Here is an 18987-nt window from a genome sequence, read left to right as displayed (position 1 = left end):
AGCGTGGGGAAATGCCCAGAAATGGCCGCAGGGAGCCCCATGTCCCCCTGCCCAGCTTCCCCGTCCCCCAGTGCCTGTCCCTGGTGCTTCTGTGCCAGCCCCAGCCTGCTGCAAGCATCCCTGCGCCGCGGCATTGGAGGCCAGCGAAGATGGAAAGCCCTCACCTTGGCATTGCCCGCGTCTGCCTTAAGGTCATTGCGATAAGTCCCCCCGGAGCCGTTTGCCTTTGTTATCGGGGCCGCTGTCCAAACAAGCGTGGTTGGGATATAAGGAGGCGGTGTGGGGCCGGTGGCACTCTCGGCGCGTCTCTTTGCCTGGGTGGCCGTGTGTCAGCAGCCAGCATGAAGTTGTTCCTGCTCCTGGGCTTGGTGGCCCTGTCCCAGTGCCTGGTGTCCAGGTGAGCAGCGGGGTGTGGGGGTTCCCTGGGAGGCAGCGCGTTCCCGAGGACCCCCAGCAGCCACGCTGGGGGAGGCGAGCGGGGCGGCTGCCTGGCACCCGGCACGCAGCAGGGATGGGGGAAGGAGCTGCAACCCCCCAAGCATGGGCATGGCCGAGGGTCCCCGCAGCGAGGACAGCCCGCGGGTCCCACAGGAGGGTCTGTGGGAGGAGGCGCAGGGCGAGCACGTGGTGGGGGTACCCGCCGCCCCCCGAGGCACTTTGACGGATGGGCTCCCCTCTCCCCTGCACCCCAGGGTCCCTCTGAGGAGGGCCAAGACCCTGCGGCAGTCCCTGCAGGAGCATGGCTTGCTGGAGGACTACCTGAAGAAGCACCCCTACAACCTGGCCGACAAGTACTTCCCCAAGCAGCAGTCCGCGGAGCCCATGACCAACTTCCTGGACGTGAGCATGGCGGGGCAGAGGGGCTGGCAGCGGCTGCGCAGCCCACGGGGCCACTGGCCTTTTAGCCAACCTGCTAGCCCTTTACGTCACCAGCTAGACCCTTAGCCATCCCCCTAACCCCTTACCTGACCCACTAGACCTTGACCCTTTCCTCTAACCCCTTACCCAGCCTGCTAGCCCTTTACCTGCCTCACTAGACCCTTACCCATTCCTCTAACCCCTTACCCATCCCGCTAGCCCCTTACCTGACCCTCTAGCCCCTTACACCTCCCCCTAACCCCTTACCTGACTCACCAGCCTCTTACCCATCCTGCTAGCCCGTTACCGCACCAACTACACCCTTACCCATTCCTCTAACCTCTTACGTGACCCACTAGCCCCTTACCCATCCCACTAGCCCCTTGCGACACCACCTAGACCCTTACCCGGCCACCTAACCCCTTACCTGAGCCACTAGCCCCTTACCCATTCCTCCTAGCCCTTACCCATTCCTCTAAGCCCTTGCCCATCCCACTAGCCACTTACTCGTCCTGCTAGCCCCTTACCCACCCCGCTGATCCCTTCCCCGTCCCGCTTTGACAGAATTCGTACTTCGGCACCATCTCCATCGGTACCCCCACCCCAGGAGTTCACCGTGATCTTTGACACCGGCTCCTCCAACCTGTGGGTGCCCTCGGTGTACTGCTCCAGCCCGGGCTGCAGTAGGTGTCTGGGGGGGCTGGGAGCCGAGGAGGGCTCTGCCCTGTCTCTGCCAAGGGAGGTCGGGCCATGGGGGAGGCACTGGAGGCTCATCCTTGGTCCCCGAGGACAGGACGCACCGTGAGCGTCTCCCTATCCTCCCCGCAGGGGACCACCGCCGCTTCAACCCGGCGGAATCCTCCACCTTCGTCGGCACCAACGAGAGCCTCTACATCGCCTACGGCACTGGCAGCATGACGGGCGTCCTGGGCTACGACAACGTCAAAGTAAGGCGTGGCGCAGCGGCCCCCTCGTGCCAGGGGAGCGGGGACAATGGGACACCGCCCGCCCAAACCAAGCCCCTCTCCACATCTCCCCGACCAGGTCGCAGACATCAAGGTCATCGACCAGATCTTTGGGCTGGCTGAGACCGAGCCTGGCAATTTCTTCTACTACTGCCTCTTTGATGGCATCCTGGGGCTGGCTTTCCCCAGCATCGCCTCCTCCGGAGCCACCCCTGTCTTTGACAACATGATGTCGGAAGGCCTCGTGGCCAAGGACCTCTTCTCCGTCTACCTGAGCAAGTAAGGCCTGACCGGAGCCGCCCAGCCCTTGCCGAGGATTTTCTGCCCTTTCCCTGCCACCGGGGCTGGCTGTGGCACCATTGCCCGTTGTCTGCTGGGGGACGTGGCTCAGCGCTGCCGTCAGCGTCACCGGTGGTGGAGGATGGCAGCAAAGCCCCCCTGGGCGATGGCAGTGGCAGTGGCAGTGGGGGGGGTGGTGGTAGTGGTGGTGGTGGTGTGGGACCCGCAGCTGAGGGCTCCCCCCTTGCAGGGACGAGCAGAAAGGCAGCTTTGTCCTCTTTGGTGCCGTCGACAATGCCTACACCACCAACGGCATCCACTGGATCCCCCTCTCTGCCGAAACCTACTGGCAGATCACCATGGACAGGTAGGCCCTGCAGGCTCCCCTTGCCCCCAGACGGTGTTTTAGGGGGTGCCAGCCCTCGTCCTGTGCCCGGGAGGCTCATCCCATTCCCCTGTCCCCAGCGTCTCCATCGGTGGGGAGCCCGTGGCCTGCTCCAATGGCTGCCAGGCCATCGTGGACACGGGCACCTCGCTGCTGGCCGTGCCCAACGGAGCCCTCAACGCCATCCTGGGTGCCCTCGGCGTCAGCGTCGGCTCCAACGGGCAGGTGAGGCCGCAGGGGAGCGCGCGGGGCTTTGGGCACCTTTGGGGGTGGCCGGCTGGAGCCCGGGGCTGCTCCCTGGCGCACGGGTCGCCATGGCTGCGTGGGGCACGTGGTCCCTCTTGGGGTGGCCGCTGAGCCCCAGCCGCCACCGTGTCCCCTCCCCAGATCAGCTGCAGCGCCATCAGCAGCCTGCCCGACGTCGTCTTCAACATCCACGGCAATGCCTTCGCCGTGCCGCCCCGCGCCTACGTGATAGAGGTGAGCATGGCGCCCGGGAGGGGAGCGGGGGGTGTCGGGGGTGTGCGGCAGCTGGTGAGCACCATGCACCGTGTCCTTGTTGCAGATGGATGGCTCCTGCATGCTCGGCTTCCAAGGCATGAACGCCCCGACGGAGGCGGGCGAGCTCTGGATCCTGGGGGACGTCTTCATCCGCGAGTACTACGTGATCTTCGACAGGGCCAACAACATGGTGGGGCTGTCGCGGCTGTCCTGAGCGCGCCTGCGTGCCGGGGCCGGGGACAGGCAGCGCGCCCCGCTGCCCCGGCGTCCCTGGCCTGGTGGGTGTCAGGGCTGAGCCTTGGCCAGCGCTGCCGTCCCCTCCTGCCACCGAGCACAATAAAGCCGTCAAGCAGCATCCCTGTGCCGTGTCTGTCTGGGAAGGGCCCGGAGTAAAGGCGGGTGGCCCAGGGCCAGTGCTTTGGGTGCCCACGGGGCACGCCATGAGGTGTGTGTGGGTGCTGGGGCTGTCGGTGGCCAGGTGGGCTGGGGAAGGTGTGTGGGGCCATAAGGGACGGGGATGGGAGCACGGCTACCGGCCTTGTGGAGCTCCAGCCGCCACCTCCCGCAGCCCACGCCGGCTGCCGTGGCCCTCCCAGGGCATGACCTGCCCCGGCGTGGAACACACGCCGAGCCCAGCAGCTCCTGAGCAGCCTCCACGGAGGAAGGGCCGGCTCTCCGTGCTTGGAGGGCGATTGCATGGCAAGGTGTGAGCTTTGACAGCTCTCCCAAGTGCCCCCCAAAAGCAGTGCCGCTGAGGGGCCGCGCTGTGCAGGGCTACAGCCTCTGCCTTCCACCAGCACCAAGGCCCAAGGAAGCTTGCACAGGGCTCCCGGCCCGGGGCAAGCAAGCAAGAGGCAGGCAAACCGGCAAGCCCAGCTGTGAATCTCCCTTCTATACAAGCGCCATTTGCAGCAGCTGTTCCAAATAGCTGCCGTGACCCAGCAAAATCACCCTGAGCCCCCTGTGCCAGCCGTCCCCGTGGAGCAGTGGAACCCCCCGTGTGCTGCGGAGGACGAGGCTTTGCCCAGCAGGAACAGCCCCTTCCCTGCGTGCAGACACCCGGGCTGTTGGGGGAAGCAATGCAAGCCCACAGCCCATCGGAGCAGTCCCCGCGCAGCTGGCTGCAGCAGCTTCCCCGACGAGGGACGCGTCCTGGAGCGCGCTGCTCCCATCACCTTCTGCAAATCAATGTTTTCCACGCGTAGCGCAGCAAGGACGTGTTTGTGGCCAAGCAGCCCCTCTGCTAGGGCTGCTCCTTATCTGAGCTCGTATTCATCGAAAGGCGCTGCTGCCTCGCGCGGGGCTGCGGGAGCGAGGGAGCGAAGCGTCAAGTAGATGCTGTTGTGCAAGCGCTGATTTTCTTTGTAGCTTACAGCTACCTGCAGGCACAGAGTGGCTCACGAGGCCAGTGGGGAAGACGCTGCCAAGGCTCCATGCGGGGTTTCCAGGCTGTGGCCTCCTGCCACGTCCGGACTTTCCATTTTGGGGCTCAGCCAAGACTTTGTCCCTTCCACACCCCAACCCCCAAACCAAACACCTGCCATCTTCCCTTTCGCTCAGGGAGAATTCGATGCTTCATCCCTTGTCTCCCAACATGGCCCGTCAGCTCCTGGCAGGTTCTTCTTCATTTGATTGTGCCGGTGCACTTTAGCAGCTCTCCTCAATGGTTTCAGTCTTCAGAGGTGGGTTGAACGCGGTGCCGAGGGAGGAAAGGCATCTTCAGGCCGTACGGTGCCTGTGGTCAGGCTGGTGCCAGCTCGTTGGCGCAAGGTCTGGCTTTGTTTTCCCCCGAGCGCGGGACAAGGTGACCGTGCCAGCAGGCACATGTCACGCCCGTGGGGCTGTGATGGAGGCTGGGACGGCCGGTCCAGCGCCGGGCGCCTCTGACGCAGCCCAGCGTGGGCGACCTTGGCATGGTCCAAGCAGCGGCATCCCGAGCTGCTCTTTCCCCCGCCTGCTCCCGCTTTCACCTCCCAGCTGGGCCCAGTTCCGCAGGCAGCCCTGGGACAGAGGGAGGCGTCTGAAGCCTCCAGCCTTGGGGTTGGGCTCTTCTCCCAAGTAGTTAGCGATAGCACGAGAGGAAATGGCCTCCAGCTGCGTCAGGGGAGGTGTAGACTGGACATTAGGAAAAATGTCTTGATGGGAAGAGTGGTGAAGCATTGGAAGAGGCTGCCCAGAGAGGTGGTGGAGTCGCCATCCCTGGAGGTGTTCAAGAAGCGGGCAGAGGTGGCACTTTGGGACATGGTTTAGTGGGTGTGGTGGTGTTGTGTTGATGGTTGGAGTGAGGATCTTAGAGGATCTTTCCAACCTTAATTAGTTTGACTTTCGTTCAGAATTACTGCAGCCAGCAAGCCAGGAAACCTGAAATGATGACTCTCCCCTTAACTGGTTTAGTGGTGGACTTGGTAGTGTTAGGTTAACGGTTGGACTGGATGATCTTAAAGGTCTTTTCCAACCTCAACGATTCTAGGATCCTAAGGTACAGCATAAGAAAGACGTGGACCTGCTCGAGGAGGTGCAGGGGAGGGCGATGGAGTTGATCCGAGGGCCGGAGGAAATAAGGAGAGGGAAATCTGGACTGGATGATCTTAAAGGTCCTGAGGAGCCCCAGGAGCCTTCGTAGCACAGGTGCCCCGGGGCTGGGGAAAATGTCGTCCCCTGTGGTGGCAGTGGGTGTCCCGGCCAGCTAGAGCCAACTGGAAAATAAGTGCTTTTCTCTAATGGCACCTGATTTACGCCGCGGTTCCTGAGCCGCAGCGGTGTTGTTGGCTCGCGTAATGCCCAGGCATTTGGATGGAGCATGGGGAAATGCCCAGAAATGGCCGCAGGGAGCCCCATGTCCCCCTGCCCAGCTCCCCCGTCCCCCAGTGCCTGTCCCTGGTGCTTCTGTGCCAGCCCCAGCCTGCTGCAAGCATCCCTGCGCCGCAGCATTGGAGGCCAGCGAAGATGGAAAGCCCTCACCTTGGCATTGCCCGCGTCTGCCTTAAGGTCATTGCGATAAGTCCCCCCGGAGCCGTTTGCCTTTGTTATCGGGGCCGCTGTCCAAACAAGCGTGGTTGGGATATAAGGAGGCGGTGTGGGGCCGGTGGCACTCTCGGCGCGTCTCTTTGCCTGGGTGGCCGTGTGTCAGCAGCCAGCATGAAGTTGCTCCTGCTCCTGGGCTTGGTGGCCCTGTCCCAGTGCCTGGTGTCCAGGTGAGCAGCGGGGTGTGGGGGTTCCCTGGGAGGCAGCGCGTTCCCGAGGACCCCCAGCAGCCATGCTGGGGGAGGCGAGCGGGGCGGCTGCCTGGCACCCGGCACGCAGCAGGGATGGGGGAAGGAGCTGCAACCCCCCAAGCATGGGCATGGCCGAGGGTCCCCGCAGCGAGGACAGCCCGCGGGTCCCACAGGAGGGTCTGTGGGAGGAGGCGCAGGGCGAGCACGTGGCGGGGGTACCCGCCGCCCCCCGAGGCACTTTGACGGATGGGCTCCCCTCTCCCCTGCACCCCAGGGTCCCTCTGAGGAGGGCCAAGACCCTGCGGCAGTCCCTGCAGGAGCATGGCTTGCTGGAGGACTACCTGAAGAAGCACCCCTACAACCTGGCCGACAAGTACTTCCCCAAGCAGCAGTCCGCGGAGCCCATGACCAACTTCCTGGACGTGAGCATGGCGGGGCAGAGGGGCTGGCAGCGGCTGCGCAGCCCACGGGGCCACTGGCCTTTTAGCCAACCTGCTAGCCCTTTACGTCACCAGCTAGACCCTTAGCCATCCCCCTAACCCCTTACCTGACCCACTAGACCTTGACCCTTTCCTCTAACCCCTTACCCAGCCTGCTAGCCCTTTACCTGCCTCACTAGACCCTTACCCATTCCTCTAAACCCTTACCCATCCCGCTAGCCCCTTACCTGACCCTCTAGCCCCTTACACCTCCCCCTAACCCCTTACCTGACTCACCAGCCTCTTACCCATCCTGCTAGCCCGTTACCGCACCAACTACACCCTTACCCATTCCTCTAACCTCTTACGTGACCCACTAGCCCCTTACCCATCCCACTAGCCCCTTGCGACACCACCTAGACCCTTACCCGGCCACCTACCTCCTTACCTGAGCCACTAGCCCCTTACCTATTCCTCCTAGCCTTTACCCATTCCTCTAAGCCCTTGCCCATCCCACTAGCCACTTATTCGTCCTGCTAGCCCCTTACCCACCCCGCTGATCCCTTCCCCGTCCCGCTTTGACAGAATTCGTACTTCGGCACCATCTCCATCGGTACCCCACCCCAGAAGTTCACCGTGATCTTTGACACCGGCTCCTCCAACCTGTGGGTGCCCTCGGTGTACTGCTCCAGCCCGGGCTGCAGTAGGTGTCTGGGGGGGCTGGGAGCCGAGGAGGGCTCTGCCCTGTCTCTGCCAAGGGAGGTCGGGCCATGGGGGAGGCACTGGAGGCTCATCCTTGGTCCCCGAGGACAGGACGCACCGTGAGCGTCTCCCTATCCTCCCCGCAGGGGACCACCGCCGCTTCAACCCGGCGGAATCCTCCACCTTCGTCGGCACCAACGAGAGCCTCTACATCGCCTACGGCACTGGCAGCATGACCGGCGTCCTGGGCTACGACAACGTCAAAGTAAGGCGTGGCGCAGCGGCCCCCTCGTGCCAGGGGAGCGGGCACAATGGGACACCGCCCGCCCAAACCGAGCCCCTCTCCACATCTCCCCGACCAGGTCGCAGACATCAAGGTCATCGACCAGATCTTTGGGCTGGCTGAGACCGAGCCTGGCAATTTCTTCTACTACTGCCTCTTTGATGGCATCCTGGGGCTGGCTTTCCCCAGCATCGCCTCCTCCGGAGCCACCCCTGTCTTTGACAACATGATGTCGGAAGGCCTCGTGGCCAAGGACCTCTTCTCCGTCTACCTGAGCAAGTAAGGCCTGGCCAGAGCCGCCCAGCCCTTGCCGAGGATTTTCTGCCCTTTCCCTGCCACCGGGGCTGGCTGTGGCACCATTGCCCGTTGTCTGCTGGGGGACGTGGCTCAGCGCTGCCGTCAGCGTCACCGGTGGTGGAGGATGGCAGCAAAGCCCCCCTGGGCGATGGCAGTGGCAGTGGCAGTGGCAGTGGGGGGGGTGGTGGTAGTGGTGGTGGTGGTGTGGGACCCGCAGCTGAGGGCTTCCCCCTTGCAGGGACGAGCAGAAAGGCAGCTTTGTCCTCTTTGGTGCCGTCGACAATGCCTACACCACCAACGGCATCCACTGGATCCCCCTCTCTGCCGAAACCTACTGGCAGATCACCATGGACAGGTAGGCCCTGCAGGCTCCCCTTGCCCCCAGACGGTGTTTTAGGGGGTGCCAGCCCTCGTCCTGTGCCCGGGAGGCTCATCCCATTCCCCTGTCCCCAGCGTCTCCATCGGTGGGGAGCCCGTGGCCTGCTCCAATGGCTGCCAGGCCATCGTGGACACGGGCACCTCGCTGCTGGCCGTGCCCAACGGAGCCCTCAACGCCATCCTGGGTGCCCTCGGCGTCAGTGTCGGCTCCAACGGGCAGGTGAGGCCGCAGGGGAGCGCGCGGGGCTTTGGGCACCTTTGGGGGTGGCCGGCTGGAGCCCGGGGCTGCTCCCTGGCGCACGGGTCGCCATGGCTGCGTGGGGCACGTGGTCCCTCTTGGGGTGGCCGCTGAGCCCCAGCCGCCACCGTGTCCCCTCCCCAGATCAGCTGCAGCGCCATCAGCAGCCTGCCCGACGTCATCTTCAACATCCACGGCAATGCCTTCGCCGTGCCGCCCCGCGCCTACGTGATAGAGGTGAGCATGGCGCCCGGGAGGGGAGCGGGGGGTGTCGGGGGTGTGCGGCAGCTGGTGAGCACCATGCACCGTGTCCTTGTTGCAGATGGCCGGCTCCTGCATGCTCGGCTTCCAAGGCATGAACGTCCCCACGGAGGCGGGCGAGCTCTGGATCCTGGGGGACGTCTTCATCCGCGAGTACTACGTGATCTTCGACAGGGCCAACAACATGGTGGGGCTGTCGCGGCTGTCCTGAGCGCGCCTGCGTGCCGGGGCCGGGGACAGGCAGCGCGCCCCGCTGCCCCGGCGTCCCTGGCCTGGTGGGTGTCAGGGCTGAGCCTTGGCCAGCGCTGCCGTCCCCTCCTGCCACCGAGCACAATAAAGCCGTCAAGCAGCATCCCTGTGCCGTGTCTGTCTGGGAAGGGCCCGGAGTAAAGGCGGGTGGCCCAGGGCCAGTGCTTTGGGTGCCCACGGGGCACGCCATGAGGTGTGTGTGGGTGCTGGGGCTGTCGGTGGCCAGGTGGGCTGGGGAAGGTGTGTGGGACCATAAGGGACGGGGGCGGGACCGGGCACTTTTTTCACATGACGTCCCTGGAAAGGCACCAGCAGGAGCTGCCGAAATGTGGCACCAGCCCCCAAAAACCCCTCTCCCCCTGCTGAACTCCGCTCCCTCCGGGTGAGCCTGCAGAGGCCCCGGCTGGTCCCAATGATGTCCCCAGCCACGCTCCTGCCACGGGCGCAGGGCACATCCTTCCCATCCCCAAACCCCGCTCGGGGGTGATGAACACCTCCTGCACTGCCCTCTTCATCCCGGGGGGGCCACCCACCCCAAACCCTGCCAAGGGGAAGCCCCACGGCTGGGTTCACCATGCCAGCGGGTGCAAGCAGGAGCTGGGGGACGGGGCATAAATACCAGGGTGACTTTATTGGTGGCAGGGAGGGCAGCTCGCCCCCTCCCCATGCCAGGTGCCGGGGGCAGCACCCACCCCAGGGGTGCTGGGGGCTGGCACGGGGCACCCCAGCCCAGCCGGCAGCATCTCCCAGCCCCGCACCCTGCGCCCAGAGAGCCGTGGAGGCATGGGGGGGCTGATCCTGCCCTACGGTCCTGCCTTTGTGGGGCGGTGAGGGGCTGGGGGACCCCAGCACCCCGGGGCAGACGGGGACCGTGCAGCCTCTGCCCAAAAGAGAGGCAGTGCCTGTGCACCCGTGGGAGCGGGGATGCACCCGTGGGAGCGGGGATGCTCTTGCCCACCCTGTCGGCTTGGCACCCCCTCCCCAGCCACCCACCACCCCGGGGGCCTGGTGGGCCAGGCCTGCTGGTCCTGCAGACCCCCTCCTCCTCTTCTTCTTCTTCATCCTCCCCTCCTCTCCATCCTCCTCCTGCTCACGCCAAGCCAGGCACGCGTGGCACCTGGGCCCTAGGGAGCCACGTGCGTGCCGGGGCTGTCCCCACTGGCCGGTGGCACGGCAGAGGGGTCCGCGTCCCTGGGGGGTCCCTGAGCCTCGGAGCTGGAGCTGCCTGTGGGAGCTGGGGGGGCTGCGGCCTCAGAGGGGGTGTCAGGGGGCAGAGCAGCTGTCGATGGGTGCCCGGGGGGGCTCAGCGTGGTGGGAGGGGGCTCCCCAGCCCTCGCACTCCCCGGAGCGGGGCCGAGGGGGGCTGTGTTGGGGAGCAGGAGCTGGGCCAGGCGGTTCCGGGGGGGCTGGGTTGGTGCGGGGGGGCTGGGGTGCGGGGTGCCAGTGGGCGAGTCCTCGTGGGTTGGGGAGAGGGACGGGGATGGGTCGCTGCTCTGCAGCGGGAGCCGGACGTCTGTGGCTAACGGAGAAATGATTTTGGTTAGCCCCCGCCTCTCCCCCAGGACCCCCCAGCCTGCGCGGGGGGCACCCAACCACCCCGGGGTGCCGCAGCACGGCCGTGTCCTGCAGAGGCGGGGGTCCCAAGCCAGACCCTGGTGCCAGCACCCCAGAACCCGGGCATCCCTTTACCTTGGCAGGGCGGGCAGCAGGCAGCGGGCAGCGCGGCGGGCTCTGCGCAGGAGCGGGGACACAGCCTCTTCTCGCAGCTCACCTCCCCGAGCTGGCAGCGAGGGGCCAAGGTGGGGGTGAGCCATCCCCATGATCCCCGGTCTCCTCTGCCACCGGCACGGCACCCCGCGGGTGCGGGCACGGGCACCCATCTCACCTGGCAGGTGCAGCGGGTGCAGGGCTGTCCCTCGGGGGTGAAGGTCTGGCCGTTCACCACCTTCCTACCCTGGTAGTTGCAGTCTGCAGGGAGCGAGGCAGCGCTCAGCACATGGCGGGGGGCTCACCGGGCGGGGGGACGGGACCCCCTGCTCCCCCCGCGGCTCCTACCCTTACAGACGGGGCAGCACTCGCCCTCGGGGTGGAAGGGGTAGGTGCAGAAGATGGCACAGTCCACGGGCGAACAGGCCACCGAGCCCAGCTGCGAGAGACGGGAGAGATGCGCGAGGGCCGGGCGTTAGCACGCACCGGGGTGAGCTGGGGAAAAGGGGGCAGCCCCAAAACGCCCGGGAGCTTTTTCCTGCAATGGAGGAAAAAACTGGGGCTCAGCCCATGGGGCAGTAGCCAAAACCATCTCGTGGTCCCCGGCGCAGCCCTCACCAGGCAGATGCAGCTGAGGCAGGGGTCCAGGACGGAGGGGAAGGTCTCGTTGTTGTAGAAGATCCTTCCCATATAGGTGCAGCCTGAGGGGAGGAGAGGGGCACTTGTGGTCCCCACATGGCTCAGGGACCCCTGGGAGATGTCTCTGCTTAAGCCCAGGCTTGCTGGCTCTGGTCCTGCCTGGGCCTGCGGGCAGGGGATGCACAGTGGAGCCAGCACCCCTCCAACAAGCACCCACCACCCCCATCACCTGCCGAGCAGTCGGGGCAGCACTGCCCGGGGATTCGGATGGGGTAGGGACAGGTCTCCACGCAGTCCGTCCGCTTGCAGCTCACTGAGCCGTCTGCCTGCAGGGGAGAAGCACTTGACAGAGATCTTGGGCTGCCCAAAACCGCGGGGTTTAAAGCCCATGAAGCTGGGGAGCTGCTGGGGACCACGGCCACGAGCGACCCGGCATCCCGAGGGAAGGAGGGGGACAGGAGCCGTGCGCCGGGGCAGGGGCAGGTAGGAGGAGTGAAGCAGAGCAGGTTCTCATTCACCTGGCAGATGCATAACTCACAGGGATCGCCCGGAGACCAGATCTGTCCGATGGGAAACTCCACCCCGTTGTCATCCACGAAGCAACCTGGGGGGGACACGTGGGGACGCGGGCACCCCCAGCCCGTCACCCTCCTGATGCGCGCTCAGGCGTGGGCATGCACTGCCGGACATGTGTGCGGTTCCCGTCCTGTGCCCACTCCCCACCTCCAAACCCCATGGCTGTGCAGCCCCCCAGATACCCTGCCGGCCTCTGTGCACCCCCACATGCAGCTCCCCCAATTTCCTCTGCCCTCCCCATCCCCAGGTGTCCCCTACATCCCATTCTCCTTGTCCCTAGCTGTCCCATGCACCCCACCCTCCCCATGCCCAGGTATTCCCCACATCCCACCCTCCCCATCCCCCAGTGTCCCCCCCATCCCGCCCTGCTCATCCCCAGACATCCCCTGCATCCTGCCCTCACTGTCCCCAACCTGTCCCCGCCATCCCACCCTGCCCACCTCCAGGTGCCCCCCAGTGTGGGCTCACCGGCGGGGGCCGGGGGGTCCCGGCAGGTGAAGCAGCACTGCCCGGGGCCCAGGTGCCGCTGGTGCTGCGGGCAGTCCAGCACGGGGCAAGGAGCGAAGGAGCACTCCACCTCACCACCCTGGGGACACGGGGACATGTCACCCGCTGGCCCCGCAGCCAGACCCAGCTCTGTGCCCACCCACGCTGCCTCAGCCCCGAGCAAAGGCTGGATCCCCCCAGCAGGATGGTGCGGGGAAGCTCTGGAGCATCCCTGTGGACCCCCAAACCCCCCGGGACCTACCCGGCAGATGCAGGTGGTGCAGTCGTCCCCGTCCAGGCTGAATCGGGCGCCGTGAGCATACGTGCGTCCCCGAAAACTGCACTTTGCTGGGAAGAAGAGTGGCAGCAGGACCGGGGCTGGGGTCAGGGAGCGAAGCACAGCTCCTGCCAAACCCCAACCCTGAACCCCCATCCCCAGCAGAGCCCTGGGGTCCCCCTGCCCCATACACTCCAGGGGCTGGGGGTCTCGGGGGACCCACCTGGCTGGCAGGAGCAGCAGTCAGCGGGTGAGGAGCTGGGGCAGGAGCCTGGGGGGCATTCGGGGGAGATGCAGGAGACATTACCAGCCTGCGGAGGAAAGCACAGGGCTGTCACGGGGCAGCCGAGGGGCGACGCACCCCTTCCCCATCACGGCGGGGACAGTGCCGGGGCATCATCCCCCCCAGTACATCCCCCTCCATCGCCTCGGAGGCGCATCTCCGGGCTGAGCGGGGATGCAGGGGGATGCTCCCATCCCCATCGCACCCCGGGACGATGCGGGCTCACCAGGCAGACGCAGACGGTGCAGTTCCAATCGGATGGGGAGAAGACGTCGCCCTCGGCCCGGGCCACCCCCTCGTGCAGGCAGCCTGCAAGGGAGGCGGGTCAGGGGGGGCCGCCCCAGGCAGCGGGGCCGGGGGGGCCGGGGCTCACCTGCGCAGCTGGGGCAGCAGCCCCCGGCCGGGGCGGGCAGCGGGTGGGAGCAGGCCACGGGGCAGCTCACGGCCTCGCAGAGCACTCGTCCCCCCTGCGAGGGCACACGCCGGCTCAGCCCAACGTCTGGTACGGCGAGGGGAGAGGCGTGGGGAGGAGGGGGTGCTTACCTGGCAGGCGCAGCTCCGGCACCCCGGCTCTGTCCAGCGAGTGCCGGGCTCCCGGGGGGCCCCCCGGTACCAACAGCGAGGGGCTGATGGAGCAGAGGTACCGGGGGCTCCCATGGGATGCAGGGATGGCTCGGTGGCTGGGGATGCCGGGGCGGGAGAGGAGGAAGGGATTTGGGTACCAGGAGCTGCGGCGGGGAGGTGGGGCGAGGGGGAGCCCCTGGGGAGCAGGAGGGGTCCCCCAGAGCCGGGAGGGAGCAGGACGAGGGTGGGCGGGTGCTGCAGGGACTGCAGGATGGGCGATGGGGCCAGGATGGATTTGGGGTAGCCTAGGGAGGAAGGAACAGACGTCACTTGGGGCAGGCAGGGAGCTGGGGGCATCCCGCTCCGCTCCCCTGCCCTGGCCCGGAGAAGGAGACGGATACCTTCGCAGGAGACCCTGTCGCCGCTGAGCCGGTAGCCGGGGCGGCAGGAGCAGAGGTAGCTGCCCGGCGTGTTGTGGCAGGCATGCTGGCAGGCTCGGCGCTCTCCTGGCCGCCGGCATTCGTTGACATCTGGGGGACAAAGGGACTTGTCAGTGCCCGGGCAGGAGGTGTTACACGCCGGGGAAATGGCTCAGGAGGGAACGTTGTGCACCGAGCTGTCCTCTCCAGCGTGGCCCACGCAAGGATGAGGACAAGGTGGTAGGACCGCGCTGATGGGCTCAATGGCCACCTCCATCCCCTGGGCTTCGTGGTATAGAGAGGGAATCGTGGAATCCTAGAATCGTTGAGGTTGGAAAAGACCTTTAAGATCATCCAGTCCAACCAGTAACCTAACACTACCAAGTCCACACTAAACCAGTTAAGGGGAGAGGAATAATTTCATGTTTCCTGGCTTGCTGGCTGCATTATTTTTGAATGAAGGTAAAAACTAGGAATCGTTAAGGTTGGAAAGGACCTCTAAGATCATCAGGCCAACCATCAACCCAACACCTCCATGCCCATTAAACCATGGCCCAAAGTGCCACGTCTGCCCGTTTTTTGAACCCCTCCAGGGCTGGGGACTCCCCCACCTCTCTGGAAGAGGGGGCCGGCGCATGGCGCTCACCCACGCAGGAGTGCCGGTTCCCGTGGAGGTGGTAGCCGGGCCGGCAGGAGCAGCGGTAGCTGCCGATGCTGTTCTTGCAGCGGTGCTGGCACGGCGTGGCCAGGCACTCGTCTGTATCTGGGGGGGCGGGCAGAGGCTGAGGGTCAGCAGCCCCGGCTGGCCCCCGCTTGCCCCCTGCCCGGCCCCCGGCCCCCCGCACCCTGGCAGCTGTGGCGGTCGGCGGAGAGCTGCATGCCGGGGCCGCACTCGCAGACGAAGCCGCCCTCGGTGTTGACGCAGAGACCCTCGCAGGCGGCGCTCAGGCACTCGTCGATGTCTGGGGGCAAGAAGGGAGAGCTGGAGATGGTGGGCCGCCGCTGCCGGGACCCCCCCCCCCCCCCCATCCCTCCGGACCCTCCCCGCCCTGGCTCACCGGTGCAGCGGACGCCGTTGGCCGTCTCCACCATGGAGAAGCCAAGCGGGCAGACGCGGGCCACCTCCTGGCACCCGCCGTGGTTACAGGAGAGGTCGCAGCCGTACTCCCCGCACGTCCCCGCTGGCTCTGAAACACGGACGGGGGTCCACAGGGCACCGACGCCACCCCGGCACCCACCCAATCTCCCGCCCCAGTCCTGCACTGTGGCACCCGCTCCCCAAATCCCCCAGGGTCTGCAGGCTGTCCTGGGAGCACCCCTACCCCTGCCAGGGACGGGGACCACGGCGGGGGATGCTGCAGGGAGAGGTGACAAGGAGAAACGTGCCCTGCCAGGGAAGCCCGAGGGTCCCGGCTTTCCACACAACCGGGAGCGGGTGGGTACCTGGGCAGGTGATGCCCTGCTCTCCATCCGGGCACGAGCAGAGGTTGGGGGCGATGCACAAGCCGCTGCCGCAGCCGAAAGAGCAAAGCGCTGCGGGGAGCGGGGACAGGCGGCCGTCAGGAGGGCAGGGACCCCCACCCGCCCCCCCCTGCACCCCCATCCCCAAGAGCCCGTACTCACGCAGGGTGCACTGCCCGCTGCCCGGAGACAGCATCCACCCGGGACAACATCCGCTGCCGAAGCCCGAGAAGCAAACGTGGGGCCCCACGCGGCGCCTGCGCGACGGACGAGAGGCTGAGGCCACCCTGTCCCGAGCCCTCAGGGCAGAGAGCAAAGGTCCCGGGGGAGCTCCTCCAGCCGGCGGGGAGCCCTCCGCCCCGGGAACGCGGGGACGGGGGGGACACACAGGAGTGGTCACCATGTGCCCACGGCCACCCCATCCCGAGCAGCAGAGCACGGCATGGATCGAGGGGAAGGCAGGCATGGGGCGAAGCAGGGTGCAGTGTGACCCCCAAACGAGGTGGGACAGAGGGAGAGGACCGTGCCCCAGCCAGCCCAAACACCCCAGCGCACGGTAAGGGGAGAAATGTCCCCTAGCAGGACATGGGGAGCCGGACACGGATGCGAGGAGCAGGACCCCTCGCTCCCCTGGTCCCGGCCACCCCTGGGCAGAGGGAGGGATGCGCGGGGTGCCAGCCCCTCCGGCTGGGATGGGAGGCACGGCCGGAGCCCCGAAGGCAGCTGAAGGGGCGGATGGCTGGAGCTCGGCACCGCACGCCGCCGTCCCCAGGTGTAGTTGGGAGAGAGAGAAGGGGAAAAAAAGGGGGGGAAACCCGGCTACCTCTCCACGGCAAAGCTGGCCGGCTTCTTCCTCCCGGGATACACCCTGCCCTGGCCGCCCGGGAGGAACAGGGACACACAGGCAACCTGGAAGAGCAGCTCGACCAACATGACAGGCGGCTTCAGCCGGCGGCACGCTCCCAGCGCCTGCCTTCCTGCCTGCCTTCCTGCCTGCCTCGGCGGCACGGGCGCCTACCGCATGCTGGCCCTTGGCCCTGCTCCTCCTCCCGCCCGCCAGGCCGGGAACAATGCGGGGGGTGGAGGGAGGCGAGAGCGGGGAGCGCTGCGGGGGGAAACCATCGGCACCCGGCTCTCCACCCACCCACCCACCCCGGCACGGGGGGACGCGTTGGCCTGGGGATGCTCGCCCCAAAGCTGGCTGGCTTGGCCGGGGCGAACGGCTCCACGCCGACTACGAGCGTGGCGGCTTTAGGACAGGGAAGGGGGTCCCCGACGCGGCGGGAAGCAGCAGCGAAAGCGTCCCCCCTTCTCTCCTTTCCCACATCTGGCAAAGCTCCGGCATGGCCTCTCCCCACCCCTCCTCCTCCTCCTCCTGGCGGCACTGGGCCGCCTTCCCAGCCCTGCACAGGGACCCACCAAAGAGGAGCACGCAGCAGATAAAGGGGCCAAAGTGGAGCCGGGATGGTGGGGTGCACCCGGCAGGGAAGAGGGGCGCGGGATGCCGCGGGACACCCGCACAGCCGTGTCCGCCCGCTCCGAGGCACGGGGAGGGGGGGGTGTCACCCTCCAGCCCCCTCAACCCTTCCCGGGTTAGGGGCTGAAGCGAAGGTCGCGGGCAGGTAAATGATTTATACCAGGGAGCAAAGGGCTGGCGCTGCTGGCCCCGGCTTGGTGCGGAGATGGGGTCGATAGCTGCAGCCTCGCTGGAGAGGGAGCGAGCCTCCGGCTCCCCACGCGGTGCGGATTTCCCCCAAAACTACACCCCTGCCCCAAGGACTGGGGTCACCCAGCGCAACCCAGCCGCAGGCGGGACACAGCATCGTCCCCAGCACGCTTAGAAATTAATTACAGGGTGCTGGGTGAGGGGCACACACTGGCTGTAGGGGTGCAGGACCCCCAGTGCAGCCACAGCTCGGTGCGGGGGGAAGCAAGGAAACCCCTGCCCTGGGGGGACCCCAGCTCCCGGCCCGGGGAAGCGGCCGCACAAACGCGGCTGGAGCATGGCCAGCGGCACGGGATAAACACCCGGCCCTGCCCCGGCAAGCAGCGTTTCTAACCCGGTCACAGGAGGCTGTTTGCACCAAAAAAAAATTAAAAAAAAAAGGCGGGGGGGGGGGGGAGGCTGCCAGCATCGTGTCGGTACCAGCATCCCCAGTTTTCCTGGGGAAGGATAGCGCAGCTGGGAGCCAAGCGTGCCGGTTTCCACAGGCTCGTGTGCTCGCTGGGACTCCCCAGTTTTGATGAGGGGCCAAGGAAGTAAGCGGCTCTGGGCAGGGGACTGCGGAGCCCGAACGCCCAAGCTAATAAAATCCCCATCTGCTTGCAGCCAGCACGAACACACAGGCCAGGCTCGTCGCAAAGGGTCACAGTCCGCTTCCCCCAGTCCTAAACAGCCTCTCTGGGCAGAGCCATGTCCAAATATAGCCTTCTCCCTGCGACCTCCTCGAAGAACCCGGGGCTTGCCCAACAGCTAAGAGATGTTAGCAGGAGCCCAAGGATGCTTTCGGCACGAGCTGTCTTTCAGGACGCTGTCCACCGCTTGCTGCTGCGTGGAGGGAATGATTTGGGGAAAACCTGTGCTGATGCAAACCTGCCCAGGATGGGACATGGGGGGCTCACGGGATCTTAACGCGGTGGGTTATGGATGAGGCTCGCACGCCGGGTGAGATCCAGCCTTGCTCAGGTAGGGAGAGCGGACACGGAGCCATGGAGAGGCCCAGGAGGAGGAAGAGGAGGAAGAGGAGGGCAGCCGGCGATTCCTCTGCCACCCTCACGTGCATTTTGGCAGTAACCCATAGGCGAGGGTAGAAGTCACCCAGGGCAGCCTCTGTCCGCAGCCAATTTACAGCATAAATAGACAAATGGAGATCAGGAGGATAATTATTAATCTGTACGCTAGGCGCAGGGAACTGCTGCCCAGCGGGGAGCGAATCGCTCCCCTGTGCACGCTGCACTGGGGGCAGGTGTGTTGGCGGAGGTACCCTCAGGGAGAAGCAGCCCAGGCCCCTCGAGCTGCGAGTTACCGGCAGAATCGAGCATCGTTAGTGCTAATTGATGCTCGAGGAGGAGGAGCCTGACACCCCACATCCCTCAGCCTCATCCAACATCAGCCAGTGCAGGCAGAAGACCCCGCAGAGCCCCAAACCCCTCCCGCAGGAGTGGCAGAGGGGTGTCCGGTCCCCCCTCCTGCCCGCAAAGAAGGTGGCAAAGCAGAGCATCCCTGTCACTCACGCAGCCAGGCTCAGTTTGTGGTCACAGGGAGCGAGAACACCAGCAGAAAAAATAAAAATCAAGCCCCGATCCCCCAGCTCCACCGGGACACGGAGCGTCTGACTGCTGGAGAGGACCCGCGGCTCACAAGGAAAAGGCCAGGGCTGTTTGAGAAGCGCCTCTGGCTCCCATCCGCTCCGCTGCTAATGCCAGCTGCTGCCAGGGACGAGCAGTCCCGGGGTCCCAGGAGGGTGGCGAGCGCTGCTGCGTGGCTACGCTGTCTCCTCTCGCACCTCTGCCACCACGCAAGCTGGGCTCACAAGCTGCAGAGA

General features: G+C 66.0%; 3 protein-coding genes across 3 annotated transcripts; 2 read left to right on the top strand and 1 right to left on the bottom strand.

The window, feature by feature from the left end:
* The first annotated feature begins 341 nt into the window (after positions 1-341).
* On the top strand, positions 342-3202 carry LOC142593747 (pepsin A-like). The gene is given in 10 exon segments (XM_075712291.1): positions 342-397; positions 693-840; positions 1423-1461; positions 1463-1541; positions 1687-1805; positions 1903-2102; positions 2353-2469; positions 2568-2712; positions 2875-2967; positions 3053-3202. Coding segments are annotated over 10 exon segments (1146 nt in total).
* Positions 3203-6102: 2900 nt separating this feature from the next.
* LOC142593739 (pepsin A-like) lies at positions 6103-8992 on the top strand. Its single transcript, XM_075712282.1, has 9 exons — positions 6103-6182; positions 6478-6625; positions 7208-7325; positions 7471-7589; positions 7687-7886; positions 8143-8259; positions 8358-8502; positions 8665-8757; positions 8843-8992. The coding sequence occupies exons 1-9, from the start codon at positions 6127-6129 to the stop codon at positions 8990-8992; spliced, it is 1146 nt and encodes a 381-aa protein (XP_075568397.1). The 5' UTR covers positions 6103-6126.
* Positions 8993-10154: 1162 nt separating this feature from the next.
* Positions 10155-16375, bottom strand: VWCE (von Willebrand factor C and EGF domains). Its single transcript, XM_075712259.1, has 20 exons — positions 16266-16375; positions 15605-15699; positions 15425-15514; positions 15040-15168; positions 14827-14943; positions 14628-14744; positions 13964-14092; positions 13542-13867; positions 13372-13465; positions 13225-13307; positions 12939-13026; positions 12701-12786; positions 12421-12538; positions 11895-11980; positions 11606-11702; positions 11356-11438; positions 11086-11176; positions 10916-10998; positions 10720-10810; positions 10155-10549 (listed from the first exon to the last, which is right to left on the bottom strand). Exons 1-20 carry the CDS (start codon positions 16373-16375, stop codon positions 10155-10157), a joined length of 2508 nt encoding a protein of 835 aa, XP_075568374.1.
* Positions 16376-18987: the final 2612 nt, after the last annotated feature.

Source organism: Pelecanus crispus, chromosome 6 (genome assembly GCF_030463565.1).
Source record: "Pelecanus crispus isolate bPelCri1 chromosome 6, bPelCri1.pri, whole genome shotgun sequence".
NCBI classification, from domain to species: Eukaryota; Metazoa; Chordata; class Aves; order Pelecaniformes; family Pelecanidae; genus Pelecanus; species Pelecanus crispus.
This window is presented reverse-complemented; position numbering and strand designations above follow the sequence as displayed.